The sequence below is a fragment of the Drosophila novamexicana genome, unplaced genomic scaffold (assembly GCF_003285875.2).
Source record: "Drosophila novamexicana strain 15010-1031.04,08,12 unplaced genomic scaffold, DnovRS2.1 tig00000564-arrow-pilon, whole genome shotgun sequence".
Taxonomy (NCBI): Eukaryota; Metazoa; Arthropoda; class Insecta; order Diptera; family Drosophilidae; genus Drosophila; species Drosophila novamexicana.
The window spans coordinates 1,144,242-1,166,638 of NW_020824810.1; the positions used below are offsets into that span (position 1 = coordinate 1,144,242).

Genomic DNA, 22,397 nt, shown 5'->3' on the forward strand with positions numbered 1-22,397 from the left:
CTCAAGTCCGGCGCATCCAGCCAAATACAGAGACACAGATACAGCTGGGGAAAATACAGTTTCAGATACAGATACAGATACAGATACAGATACAGATACAGATACAGATACAGATGCAGATACAGATACAGATACGGATACAGATACAGATACAGATACAGATACAGATACAGATACAGATACAGATACAGATACAGATGCAGATACAGATACAGATACAGATACAGATACAGATACAGATACAGATACAGATACAGATACAGATACAGATACATATACAGATGCAGATACAGATACAGATACAGATACAGATACAGATACAGATACATATACAGATACAGATACAGATACAGATACAGATACAAATACAGATACAGATACAGGTACAGACACATATACAGATACAGGTACAGATACATATACAGATACAGATACAGATACAAAATTTGTGCAGTCGTGTGAAAAACTGGTTATGCGATTCTCGAGCAACGATAGATAAATGTTTATAGTAATAAATGCGTGGGAAAAATACTAAAAACCATATAAAGCAGCTTTATGGCATATATCTATATCTAGCTCTCCATCTCTCTCTCTCTCTCTCTCTTTCTCTCATCTCTCGCTCTCTCATTGTTTTTCTCGGAATAACAAGTACAATAAAAATCGCCAGTCAGCGCATAGTGAGAACAAAAGCCGCACAACAAAGCACACACACACACACACACGAAAAGCACTTACACACACTTTTCGTACCTGGGCAAAACTGTGATTTAAGATCTGCAATTAGAGATAAACCAAAACTCATTATAATCAAAATGAGTTATAGAAAGGACGGCGAGACAGACACAAAAACCGAACCAACAAAAACATAGCGTACACTGCGATAAAATATTGCCAAACAATTTAAAAAGATTTTTTTTGTACAAGAAAGAAACCTGAAGTTGAGAAAAGTTAAGTTAAAACAAAAATTAAAAAATAAGAAAAAAAACGAAAATGAAAGGCAAGCTGCAGCGAACCTGGGTCTGCTTGTCATTGAGGCGCCTGGTTACTGAGTCATTCAAGGGATGGAGAGAGGTTGGGAGAGAGAGAGAGAGAGAGAGAGCGAGAGATAGAGGCAGAGAGAGGGAGAGAGAGAGTGAATGAACAAGGGAGCAGCATTTAAATTCTGAATGAAGCAATCGAGAGTTAATCTCAATCAATTGTAAACATGAATTTCCGCCCAAAACTTAACTTTAATATTAAGCTAAATTTTTTCTTGCCGTGTAACAGACACACACACACACACACACACGAAAAATAATAATTATGGCCACGTGAACTCTTGACAACAACTTGTAAATTGGAGCTCATGTTTTTGTTTTATATTTCTTGGAAACGCTGTCAACTCTCCAAGATTAATTTAACACCAACGAAAAAATTTGTGTTGACCTGGGTCGCTTCTAGGCCGGCGACTAGCCTGGGCCGCACAGAGTCAAATCATGCAAGAAATTTGTTACCGACATTAAAATTACCATCATTATAATGTCTGCTGTCCGATGTCTGTTGTCTGCCTGCCTGGTCCCAGTCTGTGGACGACGTCTAACACGAAGCAGGAAGACGCTTGCCCGGCAAAACGGCAAGCGGCAAGCGGCAACAAATGCCGCACAAAAAGGCAAAAAGCGATGTGCGGTAATAGAAAATGTCGAAATAGACATGAGCAACAGCCACAGCAACAACAACAACAACAACAACAACAACAACAACAACAACAACAACAATAACAATGAGAGCTGCAAAAGCGGAGGCTAAACTAAAAGCAAACATGAAACATGATAAAGTGAGAAAAATCTGCTATTAAACGGCAACACACATGCAATACCCTGTAATTTGATGACTAGTTCAAAATATCAACTAAATATTGATAGCTCAAAAGTAACGAAAAATATGCCACGTAATGCAATACCCTGTAATCTGATGCTAAGCTAAATATCTGCTAGCTAATATCTAGCTGAACTATATCTACATTTATATATTATATAAAAAACTTTACGTAACATAACATATTATAAGTCACGTAACGTAACGTATCGTGCGACACGTAACATATAATAATCATATAAACATTTTATGGATAATACGAATCATATATAGATTATCCGAACAGCAAGTCAGTGAATAAATTATTGGAGATCAAATTAACATAACAAGCATCACGTCACAGACATCACGTTGCGTCGCTTAACGTTGATCACGTAACGTAACAAAACGATATTAAAAATTTTTTTAAGTAACTTACTTAATTAAGCTTTGTTATAAATGAAAATAAATAGTTCGACAAATTTGTAGGGGCTTTTGCCTGTCGCTAGATCTTTACGTAACGTAAAAGATCTTCAATATATTATTACGTAACGCAGCAAATACATAACGTTTTACATTCAAATAATAGCCAAAGCTTATGCAACTTGTAGCTCTCAAACTGGCACATTAGCACATACAGCCCCATTCAGTTGTTTCTACAGGGTATATGGCTGAAACACGAGCGCTTGAATGGAAATGAAAATGGGCTTTACAGTGATCGATGATGCCAGAGGTGAGAGTTGACGCTGAAGCTGAAACTGACGGACAGCAAATAGACAAAGAGCTCGAACTGGAACTGGAACTGGAACTGGCACTGAAACTGGAATTGGAATTTGTAGATGGTATTGGAACTCACCTGCGCATGATGGGCAGCGGCAAGGTGAAGCGTCCATCATTCATCAGCGGTGCGGTGCCCGGCAGCGGCACCGTCGATATAACCGGTGTCATCAGTGGCACGGGCAGCGGCACGGGCGCCTGCGTCGGCGGCGGCGGTGGCGGTGGCAGTGGCGGTCCGGCTGCCTGGGGCGGCGGGGGCGGTCCGCCAGCGGGCAGGGCGCTGTACGGCGGCGGGTAGTGGCTGTGGCTGTGCAGAATGTCCGGCAACAAAGCCCGTGCCAGGCCCAAGGCAGCCGGATGCGGATGTGGATGATGCAAGTGGGGCGGTGGATGCAGAGGCGGCGCATGTTGCCGACGTGCATGGTGAGGGGGCAACTGTTGCTGCTGCAGCTGCAGCTGCTGCTGCTGTTGCTGGCGGCGTTCGCGACGTTCGCGGCGACGTTGCTCGCGTGTACGCAACTGTTGCTGCTGCTGCTGCTGCTGTGCCTGCAACTGTTGCTGCTGCTGCGTGCAGTTGCCGTTGCTAAGGTCATCCGTTTGGCATTCGGTTGAGGTGAAAGTGCGTGGGGGCGTGGCATTCACATTGATTACTTTGACACTGTTATCAACACTGGACACATTCACATGATTATTAATACAATTATTATTATTATTATTTATATTATTAATATTATTATTATTATTGTGGCTGCTGCTGTTGCTCACACTGGCACTTGCAACATGTTGCACATCCACTTGCGTATTTTGATTATTATTTATATTATTATTTAACTTATTTTGTACATTTGCACTAAACACTTTGGTTGCTGGCACACAATTATTAATTGCAACAATGCTGCTCTTGTTGTTGCTGTTGTTGTTGTTGTTGTTGCTGCTGTTGTTGCTGCTATTGTTGTTGTTGTTGTTGGGGGTGTTGCTGTTGCTGTTGCTGTAATTGCAATTTACAACACAAACAACATTGTTGTTGTCTTGCGTTGCAGTTGTTGTTGTTGTTGTTGTTACTGTGGCTGTGTTGCTTGCGGGCGACGCGACACAAACCTGCTGATTACCGTTATTAGTACCGTTATTGTTGCTGCTGCTGCTGCTGCCGTTGTTCACTTGTATCGTCAGACTTGGCTGACGCTGACAGGACTTTGCTGCCGCGGGCAATATTGCAATGTTGCTGATGCTTTTGGCATTGTTGCTGCTGTCGCTGCCCGTCTTGTTGTTGCTGAGAAAAACGCTGCTGCTGCTGCTGTTGCTGCTGCCAACTGCTGTTGCAGTTTGTGTTGCTGCCGTTGCTGTTGGCGGCGGTGGCGGCAGCGGCTCTGCAGCCACATTTAGACGCATCTTATCGCTATCGTTATCGATATCGTTTGGCGCCTGGCTCAGGCGATGCTCGAAGAGACTTTCACTCGCGCGAAATTCGGCATACAAGCGTTCGAGTTCTGCCAAACATTTGTTGGGCCGCAGCACGTCGCTGCTGCTGCTGCTGCTGCTACACGAGTTGTTGTTGTAGCGCCCCCGCGACAACCACGACGTCAATGTTTGAATGTTGTTGTTGTTGTTGTTGTTGTTGTTGTTATTGTTATTGTTATTCGTATAGAAACTGCCGATTTTACGCACATCTGTTGTGTACGCGCCGAACGTACTCGAGAGACTGATCGCTGCCGAGCGAAACTCGCTTGAACCACCACTGAACGCCGACGTCGCTGCTGCTGCTGCTGCTGCTCTCTCAGCTGCTGACGCGTGCTCTCTTCGACTGCGACTGCGACTGAGAGTGCGATTGGGTGCTGCTGCTGCTGCTGCTGCTGCTGCTGCACAGGAAACAGGTTGATTGACCTGCACTCCAGCTGCGACTGCGACTTCGGCTTCGACTGCGACTGCGACTGCATTTGCGCCTGTTTCCTCGTTTGCTCTGGTTGTTGTTGCTGCTGCTGCTGCAGTTTTCGTTGTTGCCATTTCTTGCTCATCGTCAACGTCATTCCCTTTGTCGCTGTCGTCGTTGTCTTCTTTGTTGCCGTTTTCATTGATAATGCAATTCGCTCTACTGCTGTCGCTTTGATTTTCTGCACTTTGTTGTGATCTTGCATTCGTCTCTGTTGGCTTTTGCTTTTGACTCGTTACCGTTGTTGCCGTTTCTGTGTCGTTTATCGCTGGCGTGAATAATGCGCAGTTCTGCAAAGAGATAGAGAGAGAAAGCGCGCGAGAAAGAGAGAGAGAAAACGTCAGCTTTGCATTAGTCAAATGACATGATTTAAGTTTCAAGCGCTAATTAATGTTAAATGCTGGGGGATTAGACAGTGGCCAGAAAAAAGGTGACAGCGGCCACACAGGGCCAAGTAAGGACGTCGACTGGCAGGCAACCAGCAGGCGCATAAATGTGCGCCTAATTGAATTAATTAAGCCAACGCATAAACATAAAATCGTCACAAGTAATTGTTGTTCTTGTTGTTGTTGCTGCTGCTGCTGCTGCTATTCCTGCCTGGCGTCTGCATGTTTGCTGATAAAGTTATTGCTGTTGTTGTTGAGGCTGCATGACTTACTCTCACTCCGACGCTCGCCCGCTCAATGCCTCTCTCAGGCATCAGGCTTAGCATTAGAGATGAGCGCCTGGCGTGCCTTTTGGCGTGACATATCGAGCACGAAAATGCCTTTGCTTTGGTTTACATGTTTAAAGCTCTAGCTGCTTGTTATGGCAATATATATAAATATTATATATCAGCCGCTCATCTCTAATCAGTGCACAGTACCGACCCCCTCCTTTAGACCGTATAACTGTTAGTGCCTGTCTGTGCGTGTGTGTGTGTGGGTGTGTGTGTGGGTTCTAATTATGTTACGCTGTGTTACTTGCATTAATTACGTCACAGAAATATAATGTGATTTACTGTTAGCTCTATTGCTGCTGCTGCTGCTGCTGCTGCTGCTGACTTATTGTTCTTGGTGTTGCTGCTGCTGCTGTTGTTGTTGTTGTTGCTCTGCTGTTCATTCTTGTGCAATAGAGATTGCTGCTAGTTGCAATCAACACAGACCGCCCGCCCCAAAAATGACCCAAACTCCAATCTAACGGTCTCTGACTGCAAGCCAACTTCATAATAAATGTTTTGTCATGTTTTTTTGTTTTTGTTTTTTGTTCACATGGGTAATTTTAGAGGTTATGTGGGGCATTATGTTATAATTATGTGGCACAGTCATCGTCATAGGCTAAAGCCCCAAGGGTTTAATTAATGTTTTCTGCTCTCAGAACCGGTCTTAAAGTAGTCAGTACTTTTTTTAAGTGTTGCAAATCGCAAACAAAGCGAGTACAGCAATGGACTAACCCTTGGCTTCCACATTGTCCATCGATTGCAACCCCTAAATAACTACCTCTAACTATCCTGTCAATTATGGCGGCAACCCGGCACTACATATCGAATATGGCAAGGGGGCATATGGCACACAATACACTCAGCGAAAATGGAATTAACTAAGTATTTGCATACTCTTTCTTAATTACAGAATTTCAGATTTGCAAAAAAATACTTTAAATAAGATTTTCTTTATTTATGCTATTGGATTTTGCGTTTGGAATAAGTTTTTCTGATACGATTTATTATATATTCTTTTCTCTGAGTGCATGTGTGTGTATATAAGCTATATAATTTACTTAAATACGTTCACAGTTTTTCTCTTTGTTCTCTGTTCATTGCTTTGTGGTCAATTTTCCATTTCGCTGACGCAACAACATAAACAACAACAAATTATGATAGGAGTCGAGAGATATAAATTTTAAATGCATATTTACGAGTCCATTGTAGATGCTCGTCCCACTGGCAACATAACGGAACGACCCGCACGCAATGCACAGCCCGCACTTTACGCCCCCGCACCCCCGCACCCCAGCACTCCTCCCTTCAGCCACTCTGCAAGCGATATCGATACCAATTACGCTGGCAATGTCGATGCTGATGCTAGGCGACATCTGGCGCTCTCTTATCGAAGTCGCGGGGCGGCGGCACTCAAGGGCCTAAGTGAAACATTAGCTCTTATCGGAGCGCAGTAGCTGTCAATGGGGGGTCGATAATGGAGACCCCCCCCATACCGCACCCCTCCACCATTTACTCACATCAGCCTTGACATCAAATTTGATGGCGCCACATTTGGAGTCCAAGTGCGTGGAGTGAGAGGGCTATTGCGCCACCAAGGTGACAATTTTATGAGGCGCCGCGCAGACACCAGGGCTGTCGCATGCCTGTACATAAATCGCACAACAGATAATACCCATTATTACAGGGTGTAGCGGAAAGAACAGTTAAATGACCCTGATTTGATTCAAATAACAACTGAAGGAGGATACGGGTTCGAGCCCCTAATGCGTAAAAGAATAACATGAAGAAAGACCCTTAGAAACGGCTTTTTCTTATGTAAGTTTATCTTCCGACCTATTGACTAGAGATGCCTAAGACTGGATAGGGGATATATTAAAACAATTTGGAGGCTTATAATTTCAGATACCTTGAAAAACTGAAAGATTTTCCGTGTACCCATATCGATTCTCCCTCTATGATATAGCAATCCGTTCATGGTAAGATTTTGATTTTCGTAAATGCTACGGATATAATAAAATAATGGGAAGCTTTTCGTACAAGAACTTAAGTCTTGCTATGGCATCTATATGATATAGTGGTCCTATCTATCCGAAATAAATAATACAGAAAGCTTTAAAAGCTCAGAGACTAGCAACAGACGGACAAGCACGGACATATATTCAAGATCAGCAATATATATATATATATACACTGTATGAGTTGGAAATTGCCTTGTGCTCCGCTTGAACTCTATGAGTTGGAAGTTGTCTCCTGCTCCGCTTGAATTTCTTCCATAATTCCTTTTCATTATATAAACTTCAAGTTTTTCTCTGCCCCCTTCACAAATATTTATCGATATGTATCGAAAGCAACCTGCAATTACCTGCGATATATAATCGTCCGTGAAGGAGCGCACCAAACGCTCAGCGGGAACATTTGCCGTTAGTTTGGGTTGATCATCATCATCATCATTATCATCATCATCATCGTCATCGTGTTTAGTTGTTGTTGCTGGGGATCGTTGCGATCTATCACATTGTAGATTGTTCGGCTGGACGGGAGCCAAGCTTGCCCTGGCCGCGCCCACGCCGGAGACGCTCGCCTCGTAGAGGGACTCGTACGAGGGCGGCTCCTTGATGGCCGTGGCCGCCGAGGAACACCATTGGGTGAGTGTGTGCGCCGGACTGCCATAGTAGCTTGGATATGAGTAGCGATTCCGGCTACGGTTTGTCTTGCCCGCCTCAAAGGCGCAACTAAAACTGGGAAAAGGCACGGGAAGAGCGACGACTCCTGCTGCGGCTGCAGTTGGTGCTATCGGTGTCAGTGGGGTCAGTGGGGTCAGTGGTGCTAGATGGCTCAGGGCAGACCTGCTGCAGCAGCTGCTGCCGCTCGTCTCGTAGCTGCTGTGCGATTTGCGTAGCTTGCGATTGAGCCGCTCATCGTCGTCCTCCTCATCCGAGGAGCTGGCCGTGGGCGTGCTGCGCTCATAGGGCGTCCAGAGCATTGAGGAGAGCGCCGCCTCAACGTCCGGCGGCCGCAGCTGGCGATGATGCGAGGGCGTCTCCGTTGCCCCATGGCTGGGCGTGTTCCGTTCCGACATGGACATGTCTGCTGTCTGGACATCGCTTACAGTTTAGGCTACTTGCGACGGGCGGTGTCTGTTGGCCGCATGCTGAGCCCCAAGCCCCTGCAAGTGGAAAAATCAAACGGCATGAGGAAAATCTAACTGTGTAAATTGCGAAAAACTTTTACCTAAGCAAATCTCTGACAAATTTAACGCTCAGCCCCGACTTTGTACGGCCGTGCCCTTTTATTTTCCAATTTGATAAATTGCGATTAAAGCATTTAAAAACGCCGAAAAAAAAAAGAAAATGCATAAAAGAAAAATGAAAACTGTTAAGCAAAACGAAACGAAACGAAACGAAACGAAATACGCCAAAAGACACGAAACATGGAAAACAAGCTTCCGTTTTGTGGCCAAAATATATGCAGAAAAGTTTGCGAAGCAAAACTTTTTGGCAGCCTCTTTTGGCCCGTGGGCGATGCCCCTCCCCTCCCGCCCTCCTCCTCCCCGCTCCCTTTCCCAGCAAAAAAAAACACACACACACGCAAATAGTTGGTATATAGGCTGCGTCTCATTCGGTTATTCGCATTAGAGAGAAACTCTTTCAGCCAAGTTTAAAGTTGACTGCCAATTTCTGGATACTGAATTTGGGCGGATTCTAGCCCGGGCTGGCTGCGTGCTGGATTCTGTGGCCCCTGGGGGGAGGGGGGGTGGGCGAAAAACTGGCACAGAAAATGGCTTAACAGCCATCGGACTAAACGGGCAGACATTGAAACGGAAATGGTTGCCCATAGACGTCACTTGAAGCCATTGGGTGCCGTTCCAGCTGCTCTTCTAGCTCCGATTGTTGTCCTTGTTGTTGCCTGCCATTCATGCAGCAGCAGCAGCAGCGGCAGTTACTGCAGCAGCAGTAATAGCAGAGGCGGCAGCAACATTCACTGCACAAAGTTTATGCGGCGCTTTTCATGATCATTTTTAAAGCACAGCTCGAAAAACCCGACCCAGCTTGTTGGATTCATTTCAGCGTTACGAATTTTAGAATAACTCGAAAAAAATGTATAAAAATGTTAAATATTTTACCATAAGAAAGTATCTAAGAGATTCTCAACAAATATTTTAAATAAATAAGTAAGAAAAAGTTTGTAAATTAAAATATAAGATGTGCCCAATATTGTTACTACTTTTTCTCTGCCTCTCTCTTTCTCTCACTCTCTCATTCTCTCGCTCACCCTCCCATTGGCCCTCTTTCTCTTTCTTTTTTACTCCATCTATATTGATTTCTCTCTCTCCCTCTGTCTCTCTCTCTCCCCCTCTCTCTCACTTTCTCTATCTATCTCTTTATTTCGCTATTTTTCTATATTTTTCTGTTTCACTCTTTCTCTCTCTCTCTCTCTTTCTATTTCCACTTTCCATCTCTATATCTCTTTACATCACTCTCTATCTCTATCTCTCACTTCTTTCTCTCTCTTGTTATCTATGTCCCTCACTCTCTCTCTCTCTCTCTCTCTTTATGTCCCTCTCTCTATTTAGCTGTCACTCACTCTCTTTCTTTCTATTTCACTCTCTCTATTACCTATCTCTATCACTCTCTCTGTCTTTCTATCTCTCTGTTTCACTTTCTTTCTATTTAACTGTCTCTCTCTATCTTTCTCTCCCTCTAGCAACATTTCATTTTAATTAGATTCCTCAAATTGACAACTAAAATTGTAAGTCCATTTTTTACTTTGAAGTCCGGGAAAGTTTATATATGAAAAACTCATTCAAAAAAAGTTTTTATCTAAGCACAAAGTAAGAAACTTAAAAGAAAATCTAAGACTAAAAGAGTCTCTATACTCTATGCCAAGTGGAAGCCACATTGGCGTGCCATTTTAAGATAATTAGCGCAACAGGATAATGTGATTGAACTTTCCGATAGATCAAATTCCCGGCACTTATCATGTGAAGGGCCAGCGTGAAAACCTGGCTCTTGGCCTTAAGTTGTATGTGTTGCATATCCCGAGGCGCTTTGCTGCTCTAATTTATTTTTATTTTTTTTCACTTCCGCAGTTTTTTGTGCTTCTTGGTATTTGGAGTTTGCCGCCATTGAGGCCGATGTTTTTGTTATGCTTAAATAAAGATTTGTGTTAGTGTGTTTTATTCTGTTTCTGTGGCTCGGCAATTGTTGCTCTTGTTGTTGCAATTGTTATCGTTGTTCCTGTTGTTGTTGCTCACCAAGTTTATGTGCATTGCTGGCCTTCATTGTTGTCATTGCCATTGTTGTCGGTTGGCCAAAATGAAGAAAGGCGCCCAGCGAAAGGCAGCACAAAAGACGGCCTCACATTCAAAGCCAGCACACAAATTAATATGTGCAACAATTGTGTGTGTGTGTGTGTGTGCTTGAGTGTGTGTATAAGACTTGTTATATGCATGTTACCTACTTTTGTGAGCTTTTAATTAACAACAAGTTTGCGCCCCGCACAATGCAAACAAAGTGTCGCAAGCCTTGAAATTTTCACAATTTTCCATGCGGCATTTTCTTTGTGCCATTTTTAGCAGCAAATGCGAAAATTTATGAAAAAAAAACGTAGTCTTATGTATTGCAATAGCAAATAATGCCCGGCATTGCTTGGGCTTTAGTTGAAGCTTAAGCCATGCGCGCCTCGGATTGATTATTTTAATTAATTTAATTAACTTGGGGATTAGATTGAGTTTGACGTAAATTAAATGCAGAATAAACTTGGATTATGCCCACACTCAGCGAAAAACTTAACTAAAGTAAACGTAATGGAAAAGTTGTCCGAATAGAATTGAGCTCGAAATTGCTTAAACTGAGAACTAAAATTTCTGATAATTAATTATTAGCTAAAGTAATCATTAATTCTTTATAGTTAGAAAATAGCTCAGAGAAAATCTACAGCAAACTAAATGGAAACGTTGTCAACATGAGATAAAGTTAGAAGTTGTTTAAGCTGAGAATTAAATTCAACATAAAGAGGCACAAAATTTAGTGCAAAGATTCAGCTAAGTTTGAAGTTTCTTAAGCCAAACACAAAGTTCTTATTCCAAGTACCTTGTTTTCTTAATACTCACTTTTCCCAGCTTAACCTAAGAATTTAAAGGCTTAGAGACAATTGCATTAAGAATTAACTTGGATTATGCCATGAAGGAAACTAATTAGGAAAGCTGTCAAAATCGTATTAAGCTCGAAATAACTTAAAATAAGAATTAAAAAATGTATTTTAATATCTTTGCTCTTGTTAAAAATATCAAAATTTTATGTCAAAAACATAAGCATAGTACTGAGAGAAAAGACCAAGAGTTTTGTTTAAAGTTTCTTAAACCAAGCATAAAGTGCTTTATTCCAGAACTATTTCCTTAAGAGACGCTTTAAGTTATATATTTGTTTATGACTCGTATGTCGAACTTAAGCCTAGCTCTTTTATGCTTCAGAAACATAATGAATTTTATGCATGTTACTCAAGCAATTCGCTGAGTGTATTGTAAATATTTAAACAAGAAGTGGCCCAAATTACATGAACCCACGTTAGCTTTCATTTAAGGGAAGCATATCGTTCTCTAGAAATAAAACGCGCCCGACTCCAACATATTCAGGTGCTCACAATTCACGGTGCTGTCAGAAAGATTTGAGCGCATTTTAAAGAAAATTCCATAAAAGATTTGCTTCAACAAGCGCCGCAATTTGGTGCGGAAAAACAGCTACGAGCGAAATTAATGCTGTAAATCATGAAAGCAAATAAATAGAAAAAGGAAAAAGTCGCAAAAATAAAAACCAAATCAAATACAACAAATATTTCGAGGCAAAGTTCGGGCACAGGAAAACTGTCTGGAGAAAAACTCCACGTGCTGTGCAAATGTCACGCAAATGAGCAGCAAAAAAAAAAGAAAAACAAGTAAGAGGTTCTAATCGGGAGCTCCCGACTAGGGAATACCCTGAACCCTCTTCTTCCAACATCAAATGCATATATATATTCTATTTTAGAAGCTATATGTCAAGTTTGGTGACTCTAGCTCTTATTATTTACCAAAATTGTCCAGAAAACAGGATATCGATATTGATTTTTATCGATTGCTTGGAAACGGAGTAAGTTATCGATTATCGGAAACAAACTCGATCAGCGCAGGCACTAGGAGCACCTAGCTCTTATAGGTTCTGAAATCCTTGCGCTCATACATACGGACAAACGGACATGGCTAGATCGACTCGGCTATTGTTGCTGATCAAGAATATATATACTTTATGGGGTCGGAGATGCTTCCTTCTGCCTGTTACATACATTTGGCTTTTGCACAAATACAATATACCCTTATACCCATTTTTAATGGGTTCAGGGTATAAAAATTGTGTAGCTGCTGCGCGGAAAATTCAATGAAAATTATTTACGTAAATATATTTGACTGAGCGCAAGCATTTTTGCATTATATATATATATTTTTTTATTTTCCATTTCTATTTGTATTTTATCTTTTTTTATATTTATTTATTTGACTAGACGTGCGTTTGTCAATCGGACGGGGGCGACGGCCGTGTCCAGGGCTCAAACTTTTTTCCGCTCGGGAATTCAGAGATGGGAAAAGTTGTTGCCAGGCGTTGCCATTGACAGCGTTTGTGCCACATTCAGCTGGCAAATTGCTGCCAGTATGTTTGTAATGCAAACAAACTTTATCTAATTAAAGGAACACGTGTTCCACCCACGACGCCGGGATGCCCTATGCTCCAGCTGCTCCCGCTTGAACGACATCTTCAACGTCATCTCCTTCTACATCTCCATCTCCATCTCGACATCTTCATCTTGTGAGCTGCTTTGCATTGATGACGCCCTCGAAATGCCTTTTGATGTCATTCTACAACTGCTGCCGTTTGCTGCTGCTCCTACTCCTTATTTTGCATTTGCCAACTCGACATATTCACAGGACGACTTCCTGTTCCTGTTTCCTCTGTGCCAAAGTGCTTTGCCCTGCCCTCTAGGCCTGTCGTCTATCCTAACCCAATCGTGAGCTCTCTAGCCGCCCATCAATGGCTGTCAAGTCGGAGCGTCTGCGTCGGGTACGGGTTCTGAGATCTGTGAGTGTCGCGTGTCGAGTGCCTTTTGAGTTGTTTGTCAATATGTAGACCATTATTCAATCAATATATTGACACACATTTCATTTCGCCAACCCACCCCCACTCTGCCTCGTGCCCCAAGGCAGCCAAGCGACGCTCTTCCCCAGCCCCGCCGCAAAAGCCGGCCAAGTGCTAATCGCAAACAAAGTAGTTTTTGCTTGAGTTCCATTTCGATTTCGTTCTTTATTTTTACACACCCCCCTCCCACTCCCCCACCTCTCCCTACTTGCTCAGCTCGACCCCAATTTTATGGCTCGGGGCTGTCTTCGATTGATTCCTCCAATGCTGTGACACACTTCCATATGGCGGCTGTCGGGCCCCAGGGACCTTCATTTCCGCTTAACTATTGTGCGTGGCGTCTAGGCCGAGTGCCATTTGCCTGCCCCGCCCCCCCTCGACCAGTCAGCCCACCCCTCAAATTGAATTTGTAGCCCTCCTTTATATCCATCTTTCCTTTTACTTTACATTTATTTTACTTTGTGCCGTACTTTGCCGTTTCGTGTCTTTTTTAATTTAATTCCATGCTTTTTGCTTGAACCACTTGAAAACTTTTTATTTTTGTATTTTTGGTGTAACTAAGCGCAAGGCCCTGGAAATATGGGCAACGCTTTTCATGCCAGAACTCAATCGAAAAATCAACATTGGCCAAGAGCACGGCCATCAGTCATCAGCCAAAAGCGTTTAAGCCATTTAGACTTTGTTTACTTGCGGCCAGATCATCTCAGTTAAAGTGCTGCCTCTGACAGATGCCCGGAAATAGACTCTGCTGACAGATTTGTACCCAGACAAGGATTAGACTAAACAATTATACTTGCGGGTGTCACGGACCAAATGCGCCTGGCAGCACATCTATTTATTTACAAAAAAAAAAATATATATATATATATATATATATCGCTTCCGGGCGATTGTTCCTATGTGAATATAGTTGTTTCTTGTTGATAAGAACTATAGATGCCCGTGACTGTTGAGTTGTTTATCGACAGCTGGGAAAATGAAAGAGATATTCGATAGAACACTAAAATTTCGACCGATAATTCCTAGGGTTTATATATGATATAGTGGAAAGATATTGATAGGCTGTTGTGCTAATTTGAAGAGCTTAAAGTAAAGCCTCTTATTGCCAAGTTTCGTCAAGGTTTTTTTGAGCAACAAACAAGTTTTTCATACAAAAACAACTTTTGCCTCAGATAGCTGCTATAGCTTTATGATATAGTAGTTATATGATATAGCACTCTGATCCAATCGATTGATATATATTTATACAATTCCTAGAGCTAAGCGACGAACCTAAGACCAGTTTTTAACAACCAAGCTTTATGGTCTAGTGTGCAGACAAAAAGAAAGACGAACACACGCTGATCGAAAATATATAATATATATATACATATTTTGTTTGAGGTCGCAGATATCTGCTTCTATGCCGTGCACTTTCTTTGACACACTTTTTGTATCATAAAAGGTTATAAAACCCAAAGCAAATTATTTGAAGCCGCAAAAATGTCTGTATAAGTCTTAAAATAAATCCAACAAGTACTCAAAGTGAAAATACAATTAAAATTATTTAAAAATTTGTGATTTATGCAAAATGTAAGCAGAGCAAGCGCCGTAAGAGGAAAAGAGATTGAGTTATAGAAAAACATGTGTGTCGAAATGTCTAAGCAGCTGGACACTAAGCCTTCAGCTTAAAGCAATATTCAATTAAACTTTTGCCAGTTGCCGGCTTTTTGGGGCAAAAACTGTCGACTTCAATTAACCAACTATAAACAAGCTGCCAAGCTGGCCAAAGCTGGCAAAAGGTGGCCAGTAAGTGCTGCTGCTGCAGCTTGCCCCCGACCACAGCTCAATTAAACTTACCTCAAAGTGCAGTCCAGGCCGGCAAAGGACGCGAGAATTTGCAGCAACAAAAAAAAAAACCAAAAAAAAAAAAACTTTGTTTTGTTTTGTTTTGTTTTCTTTTGGTGGCCGCTGCTAACTTTCACTCACTGCCGCAGTTGCCGTGTGGCAGCTGCAGTTGCAGTCTTAATTATGCTAAAAGCAGGCAACAAAAACTGATTATTTACACTGAACGCGATCTAGCGTGCTGTCAATGTCAAAGCCATTACGTGTGCCAAGCAGATACACACACACACACACTTTCTCTCGTACACGCACAACAAGTTGATAATATTTGGCTAACGCGGCGTATGCGTAATCTGACGCGTTTAACGCATCAATTTGTGGCAGGAAGCGATTTCGCAAAAACTCACATTTAGCTGCGCTTGACAATTTGCGGCACGTGGCAGCTGCTGCAGCGACGCGTACGAACTGACTGCCAAAGCTGGCCAAACAGAATGCGAACTAGACTTTAATGGAAAGCCGAAAACACACAATTCAACAGAAGCGACGCACATTTTGGTGAGTCGGCGCATTGTGTTGCACGTGCAACGGCGGCGCCTTCCAGTCACCGATTCCATGTGTGTGCGTGCGTGTGTGTTGGTGTGTGGCCAAATGTTTGTTTACATTTTGCACAGCAGCAGCAGAATGTGGCAGCAGCAGCATGTGGCAGCCGCATCTGGCAAGTCGTGTGCTGGCCATCAATTTTTGTTTTGCCTACTTTCGAGCTGGCAAATGTGAATTATGACTTTGCAACTTGTGTGAGCTGCCTATCGAAATGCCCAAGACTCGATATCAATTCGACTTTCAGTTGGGCTTAAAGACGAGCTCAGTCTAGGCCCACATTTGTGGACGCTGCTGCAGCTGCTGCGGCTGCAGCTGTCTGTCTGCAGTTTAGCTGCAAAATTGAGCAACAAGCTTGTTTAAAATATGTGCAGAATATTAAACAGACACCGCACAGCACACACACACACACACACACACACAGCTGCTGCTGCTGCAACTTGAACATGCCACAACGCCTTATACATATTTATAGAGTTCTTAGGGCTCGACTGATGCCATGAATATTCTCACTAATTTGCTGCCAATTGAATTTGACTTTGCATATTGTTTAACTCAGTTTTGAACCGCACGCCTGAACCGGTTCGCAAGTGGTTTACCACAGTACATGAGCCGAATGTCTTAATCGAAATCAAATCAGATTTGGTTTCCATTAAAAGTCTTGTTTTCTCAGCTGTCCGAAACCCCTTTTAAAACATCTTGGCAAACATCGCATCACAAATATTTCAGCTTTAATTCCGATCTATATAGTATCTAATATTATTTAAACCGCTGTGAGCCCCTTTTTATGCCGCCAACCACATCGCATCCCAACTATTTAAGCTTTAACTAACCAATTTAATATGCATATTTTATTATCTGTTCTCTTACTAATCATAATACACATAAAAGAAGCTTGGATGCCATGAAAAATATATAGAAATACTTGAGTTAAACCAGTCGTAAACCCTCTTTTAAACCCAGTCTTAAGCCCCTGCTTAAAAATGCTTTGCACCAATAACAACGCAATCCAAGTTATATTTGTAATATTCCATAGGTAGACAATTTTATAATTGTCCACCAGCTTGAACTAATTAAGATGCAATGGAGAAAATATAAATTAATGTTTCAAGCTGTTTTAAACCCATTTTATAGCCGCATGCAAACAATTACAAAAACAAGTATTTACGGCACATGTACACTATAATTTTATTATTAAATATATAGTCAGTCGTAGTCAGTGAACAGATTTAAACAATTCAGATTCTATTTAATAGTCAATAATTATTTATGGCGTATAACAAATGTTTAAAACCTGTTTCAAACCCCCTTTGATGATAGCTTTGCAACGATTACAATACAAGTTTGTAAGCTCCAATTATAAAATTCCATATTCCATTAACAGATTGAACTTATATAGATTCAATACGAAATATATAAATAAATGTCTAAAACATGCTTAAAAGCTCAACCAAGCAGCTACAAGAACTTTTGATTTTATTGTAAAAAAAGTGTTTTAAACCTGCTTTAAACGACTTTTTTACTACCGATTTTTAATAAAAGCAATATTATGTATACTTAAGCGTTATAGTTAAGGATATTTTCTTAAAGCAAACTTGTATTCTTTTCTAATCCTTTTAAGCCCGTTTTAAGCCCATTTCAAAGCGCTTTTCAAGTACTTGAGCTCTATGCATGAGTACATTTTCTACATCTAAGTAAATTTTCTAGATCAAATATGTAAAAGGATTTCAGTTTAACTATAAAGGCAAATTCTTTTCAAAACCCTTTGAAATCTGTTTTATACCCATTTCAAGCTGCTTTTCAACAGTCACATTCCACTTATTTAGGCTTTGTTGACTGTTGCGAGATTAAGTTGAGTAGATTTTCTATTTAAAACTACTTTAATAACTTGACCACTTTGCACATTATCTTACACACACACACACACACACACACACACACACACAGACACAGACACGTACACCTTGTACACATTCATTGCAGTTGTTAAACAAATTGAAGTCGGCATAGCAAATTTTTATTGGCAAAACTTTTTTAATTATCATTAATGAACATGAAGTGCGCGCTGTGTGGCATGTGCTGACCGAGGAGCCAGCAACAACAACAACTGCAACAACGACAACTTTCGCATTGCAATTATTTTAATGTTCAATGATGTTGCAGCTTGGCAGCCATCGCAATGATTTATTGCCTGGCAGCTCGCTGAGGTTCCCAGTTTGAGTTTGGCTTTGAATTGAGTTTTAGGTTTGAGTACGGATACGAGTTCGAGTTCGAGTTTGGGCTCGGTCTCGGTCTCGGTCTCAGTCTCGGCCCAGGCGTCTTGTGCCCAGGCGCACGCCATTCATTGTGTGAAAGTTGGCAGCACTGGCAATTAGACAGTGTCGGGGTCAGAGGCGGCGGGCTAGAGGCCGGGCAGATAGTCCATGAAACGGCGTTTATGTCTAATGCATTATAATGGCCATGCCACAGAGAAGTGCTTACGTCCAAGTTTTATGGGCTTGGCGTGCGGGATTTGCTGCTGCTTTTCGAGTTCATAAACGTGGCGAAATTGCAATTAGTAAACTGATTGAAAGTTTTGACTGTCTAAGGCAATACCTGACAATAAGCATTTGTTTAAAGATATGTGCGCATATCAATATGGGCTAACATACTTTAAGGGACTATAAATTATGCGAGCACAGCAATTTTCCATGATTTATGCCTGCTACAAAACAATTTGCGGCACAAACCACACGCCCCAAACTACGAATAGGCAATTGTAATGCATAAAACACATCGATATCATATCATTTTAATATATGTATACAGAGAGAGGCCTAAGCGCAGGGCAAACAGGCACGCCTGAATACCTACACGAAAGACACACACGCACACCCTATCTATAAATGCCACACAATTGCACTGCACTTGCCGCAAAAAAACCCATTTTCCATTTCATTTTTGCAACCCCGTACTTGTGATAGAACCAGAAACAGGCCGAGAACCCTAACCCCAAAAAAATAGACGGCGCCCGAGCAGGGACCTGGCAAACAGGACCCAGAGCATTTATGACATATGCGCGCAGAACTGAGGCGGCAGGGCGGCGGCAGGGGCGAGGCAGGCCGGTGGCACGCGTTTTCTAGCAGCAGTAGCAGCAAAAAGAGTATTTTTTTTGGTTTTAAGCGATTTCGCTTGCGTGTGGCAACCACAACGCGGCAACGGCAGCAGCCGCTACAGGCCAGGCTTCGGGCCATGTTTTCGCCTTTGTTGCCACATTGCCCCACGTAAATGACTGTATCTGAATCCGCAGCTACGCAACCTCACACACACACACACACACACACACACACACACACACCTACACACACACAGAGTACCAGCTACATATATGTTCGCATTCGCATCCGCACCTTCAGCCTCTTTTATGGTGCTTGCAGCGCGAAGGTAAACGGCGCGACGGCAGCCGTAAAATTTTGGGGCGGGCTGGGCGGTAGAAAATGAAAGCCAAGAATTGCAATAAAACATAAAATTGCTGACTTCCAATTCGTTTGCCATTTGGGTTTCGGTTTTCCCTTTTTTTTTTGTTGTTGCTGCTTTGCCCGTGTTTTTCCTTGAGTTTTGCTCAAATGTCTGGGGCATTGTATGGGGGTGTATGTGTGTGTGTGTGTGTGTGTGTGTGTGTGTGTGTGTGTGTTAGTGTGTGTGTGGTGTTGTGCGTGCTGCTGTCGGCTGTGTCAGGGCCAAGCTGCGACCGCGTTTCTTTTTTATATTTTATTAGGATTTATTTGATTTACACTTGTTTTCCGCCTGCGAGCTGCTAGTAAGTGTGTGTATGTGTGTGTGTGTGTGTGTGTGTGTGTGTGTGTGTGTGTGTGTTGGGGGCGTGTCATGTGAGGGCGTAAGTGAGCACTTGCTGGCAATCTATGTGAGCAAGTGCAGCGCTTTGTCATCTCAACGGGCGACTGCAAAATCACTTGGCTTTGGTCTATGCAATGCAGAAAATGGGAAGAAGAAGACGAACTTTGATTTCATGAAAAGTTGTCAGCTATATTCAATTTAATCATTTTCGTTTGATTAAGTGTTGTTCAACGCCTTGCAGACACAAACAGTGTTCAAAGGTTTTATAAAAATGACACAGCAAAAAATTGCTCTTCAATTCTTAGCAGAACTTCTATCAAACTGTGCATCGCAGCTGAAGCGCAGAAAAATTACTTTTCCATTTGATTTACATACTAAATGAGTACTTGCATACCAAGTTCTAACTAAGTGGCATTAATAATCCTCGAGTTATGCCCGAATTTCCTTAAGTCGATAATTATCGATGCTATGAAAATGGAAGGAGTTATAACTATGATAGACTCTTTCGACTTATCGTATAGGTGAATACATATTTGGAACTATAAGTTTAAACTTTTTTAGGTTAAACATTTTTACCCATTTTCAAAGAGTTATAGCCTGTATAAAAACTATGATATGATAAAATATAGGACTCGAACTGTTTATGTCTCTGTTCTATTACACTCTCACTCTAAGCGTGAATGGGAAGTTAAAATCTTTAGTTAGCTGAAAGAGGGTTAGAGAGAGGGGGAGAGAAAAAGAGGGAGAGAGAGAGAGATAGTACGAGTTCTATATTTTATCATATCAATAGCGAGCATTCAAATGGAAATAGAGGCCAAATTGTGAGCCGAGTTATTGTTCACTTTTCAATTCCGATTCAATTCCGCACATTTCTTAAATTTAAAGCCATACAAATCCTTCATGCTTTTTTACTGTGTAATAACCTGACGCTTGTGCCGAGACTTTTCGATCCATTTGCAGTTTTCCACAGCCAGAATTAAATGCAGTTCGCTGCGCAAAGCTAAAGTACAATTAATTAAGCACCGACTGCAGGAGTGCAAAGGATTTTAATTAAAATTTTGTCGAAGCAGCACAAGTGTTTCTCTTTCTCTCTATGTCTCTCTCGCTCACTCTCGCCGGCTGCTGCACTCTCGTTTCATTATTTCATTTTATGCCTGAGCTGCAATTGTAAGGCTTTCAATTTAAGCCGAAAATTGGTAATTGCCAATATTGGCCAAATTGCAACTGGCCCAAAGGATTCATGGACTCTCATTTATTGGCCCAGCTGACTGTTAGCTGTATATTCAAATGGCTTTCTATACTCTACTCTCGGGCTATACTTGCTGCTCTGGCATCACCTTGACACACTGAGCGAGCCGAATGTGGTGCTTGCCCCACCTGCCGCATTTTGTTGTGGCTAAGCAAGCGAGATAAGCTTTATTAGTTTATGCATACTTCACTCCGGATGCAAATGCGTATAAAAAGCAGCTCATCAAAGTCGCTCTCTCTCTCTCTCTCTCCCCGCTCTCCCTCTTTCTCTGTGTGTGTATTGCTGTGAGAAATTGTAAAGCCTTTTGACCCCGGGGCACAGTTGCCGAGCTAGTTTGTTGGCCGAGGTGTTAATGAGTGCGATAAGCTCTAGATTAAAATATACATAATTTAACATGTTTGCCCACTTGCTTTGAACTTTGTGGCTTTCAAATGCTTCAATGCTGTGCGGTGCAGCAAGTGTTCGCATCGACAGTCTCGGGCCTCGGCCATTCAATAACAATAAATTCAGCCAACATATGTTTGCCCCAAAAGCACAAAGGCCCCAATGCCCCAAGGCAACAACAACAATAGCAACAACAACAACAACAACTAAACTTACGACCCAAGAAGTTGCAACAACAATTTCAACTAGCTTCGATCCGCACTTTTGTTGGAATCGATTTATTTGAAAAGTATATTAAAATTCAACTAGCACCTTGTCAGAGTTTAATTGGAGTCGAACAACAATTGCCAAAAAATGTGCTGATTGAGAGGCTCGACTTGCAAATACCCTGCAACAGGTGAAAGGGAGAAAGTTCTTTTTATTTTGAACAACTTCTATATTAGTTAAATATAGGGAAAAATATTTAGATATTACGAAAAATTGAAATTGTTTTCTTGTATAACTTAAGTGTTTATATCGTTTATCGATAACAAATCGACTGCACTGCAACATTTGAATATGGAATAAATATGCATAGCTGAATAAGTTTTAAAAGAAAAGTTTTACAAATGACTTATCAGTGTTGAGATTTCATCAACTACCTGTATATCAAGATTTATCGAAATTTGAGCACTTATCGATTACTACACTAGAGGTTAAATTCATATGTAGCCTGAAAAACTTGACTTATAACCTTTTCTAGCTCTTTTACTGTCTGAGACACGTTTAAATAGGTGAACAGACAAAGAGACGGACAGCTAGACAGTCGGACGGATGCAAGATATACCTGAATTTATGTACAGTAATTCTGCTCGATCCTTTTTCCTTCTCCCTTTGCACGCCAAATGGAAATAAAGAAAAACTAGATAAAAATTGCAAAACAATTGAAATTTATCGATTAATTAATCGATAATTGACTATCATACACATGGAAAGGCAATTATCGAATAATTAATCGATAAATTTAATGGCTAAATGTTATAATAATTGAAATGCTTGCTCATATACCCTTTCACACCCTGGGTGTGTATGAGTGTGTGTTCACCTTTAAGCTCAGCGCCAGCACAA

General features: G+C 41.7%; 1 protein-coding gene across 1 annotated transcript in view; it reads right to left on the reverse strand.

Moving 5' to 3' along the window:
- LOC115762313 (probable serine/threonine-protein kinase DDB_G0282963) overlaps positions 1-8,322 on the reverse strand; it is a 56,544-nt gene extending 48,222 nt beyond the window's left edge. The window contains exons 1-3 of the mRNA XM_030704480.1: positions 7,600-8,322; positions 4,473-4,827; positions 2,690-4,376 (exon numbers count right to left, since the gene is read on the reverse strand). Coding sequence (XP_030560340.1) covers positions 2,690-4,376; positions 4,473-4,827; positions 7,600-8,322 — 2,765 coding nt within the window. The remainder of the gene's footprint in view (positions 1-2,689; positions 4,377-4,472; positions 4,828-7,599) is intronic.
- Positions 8,323-22,397: the final 14,075 nt, after the last annotated feature.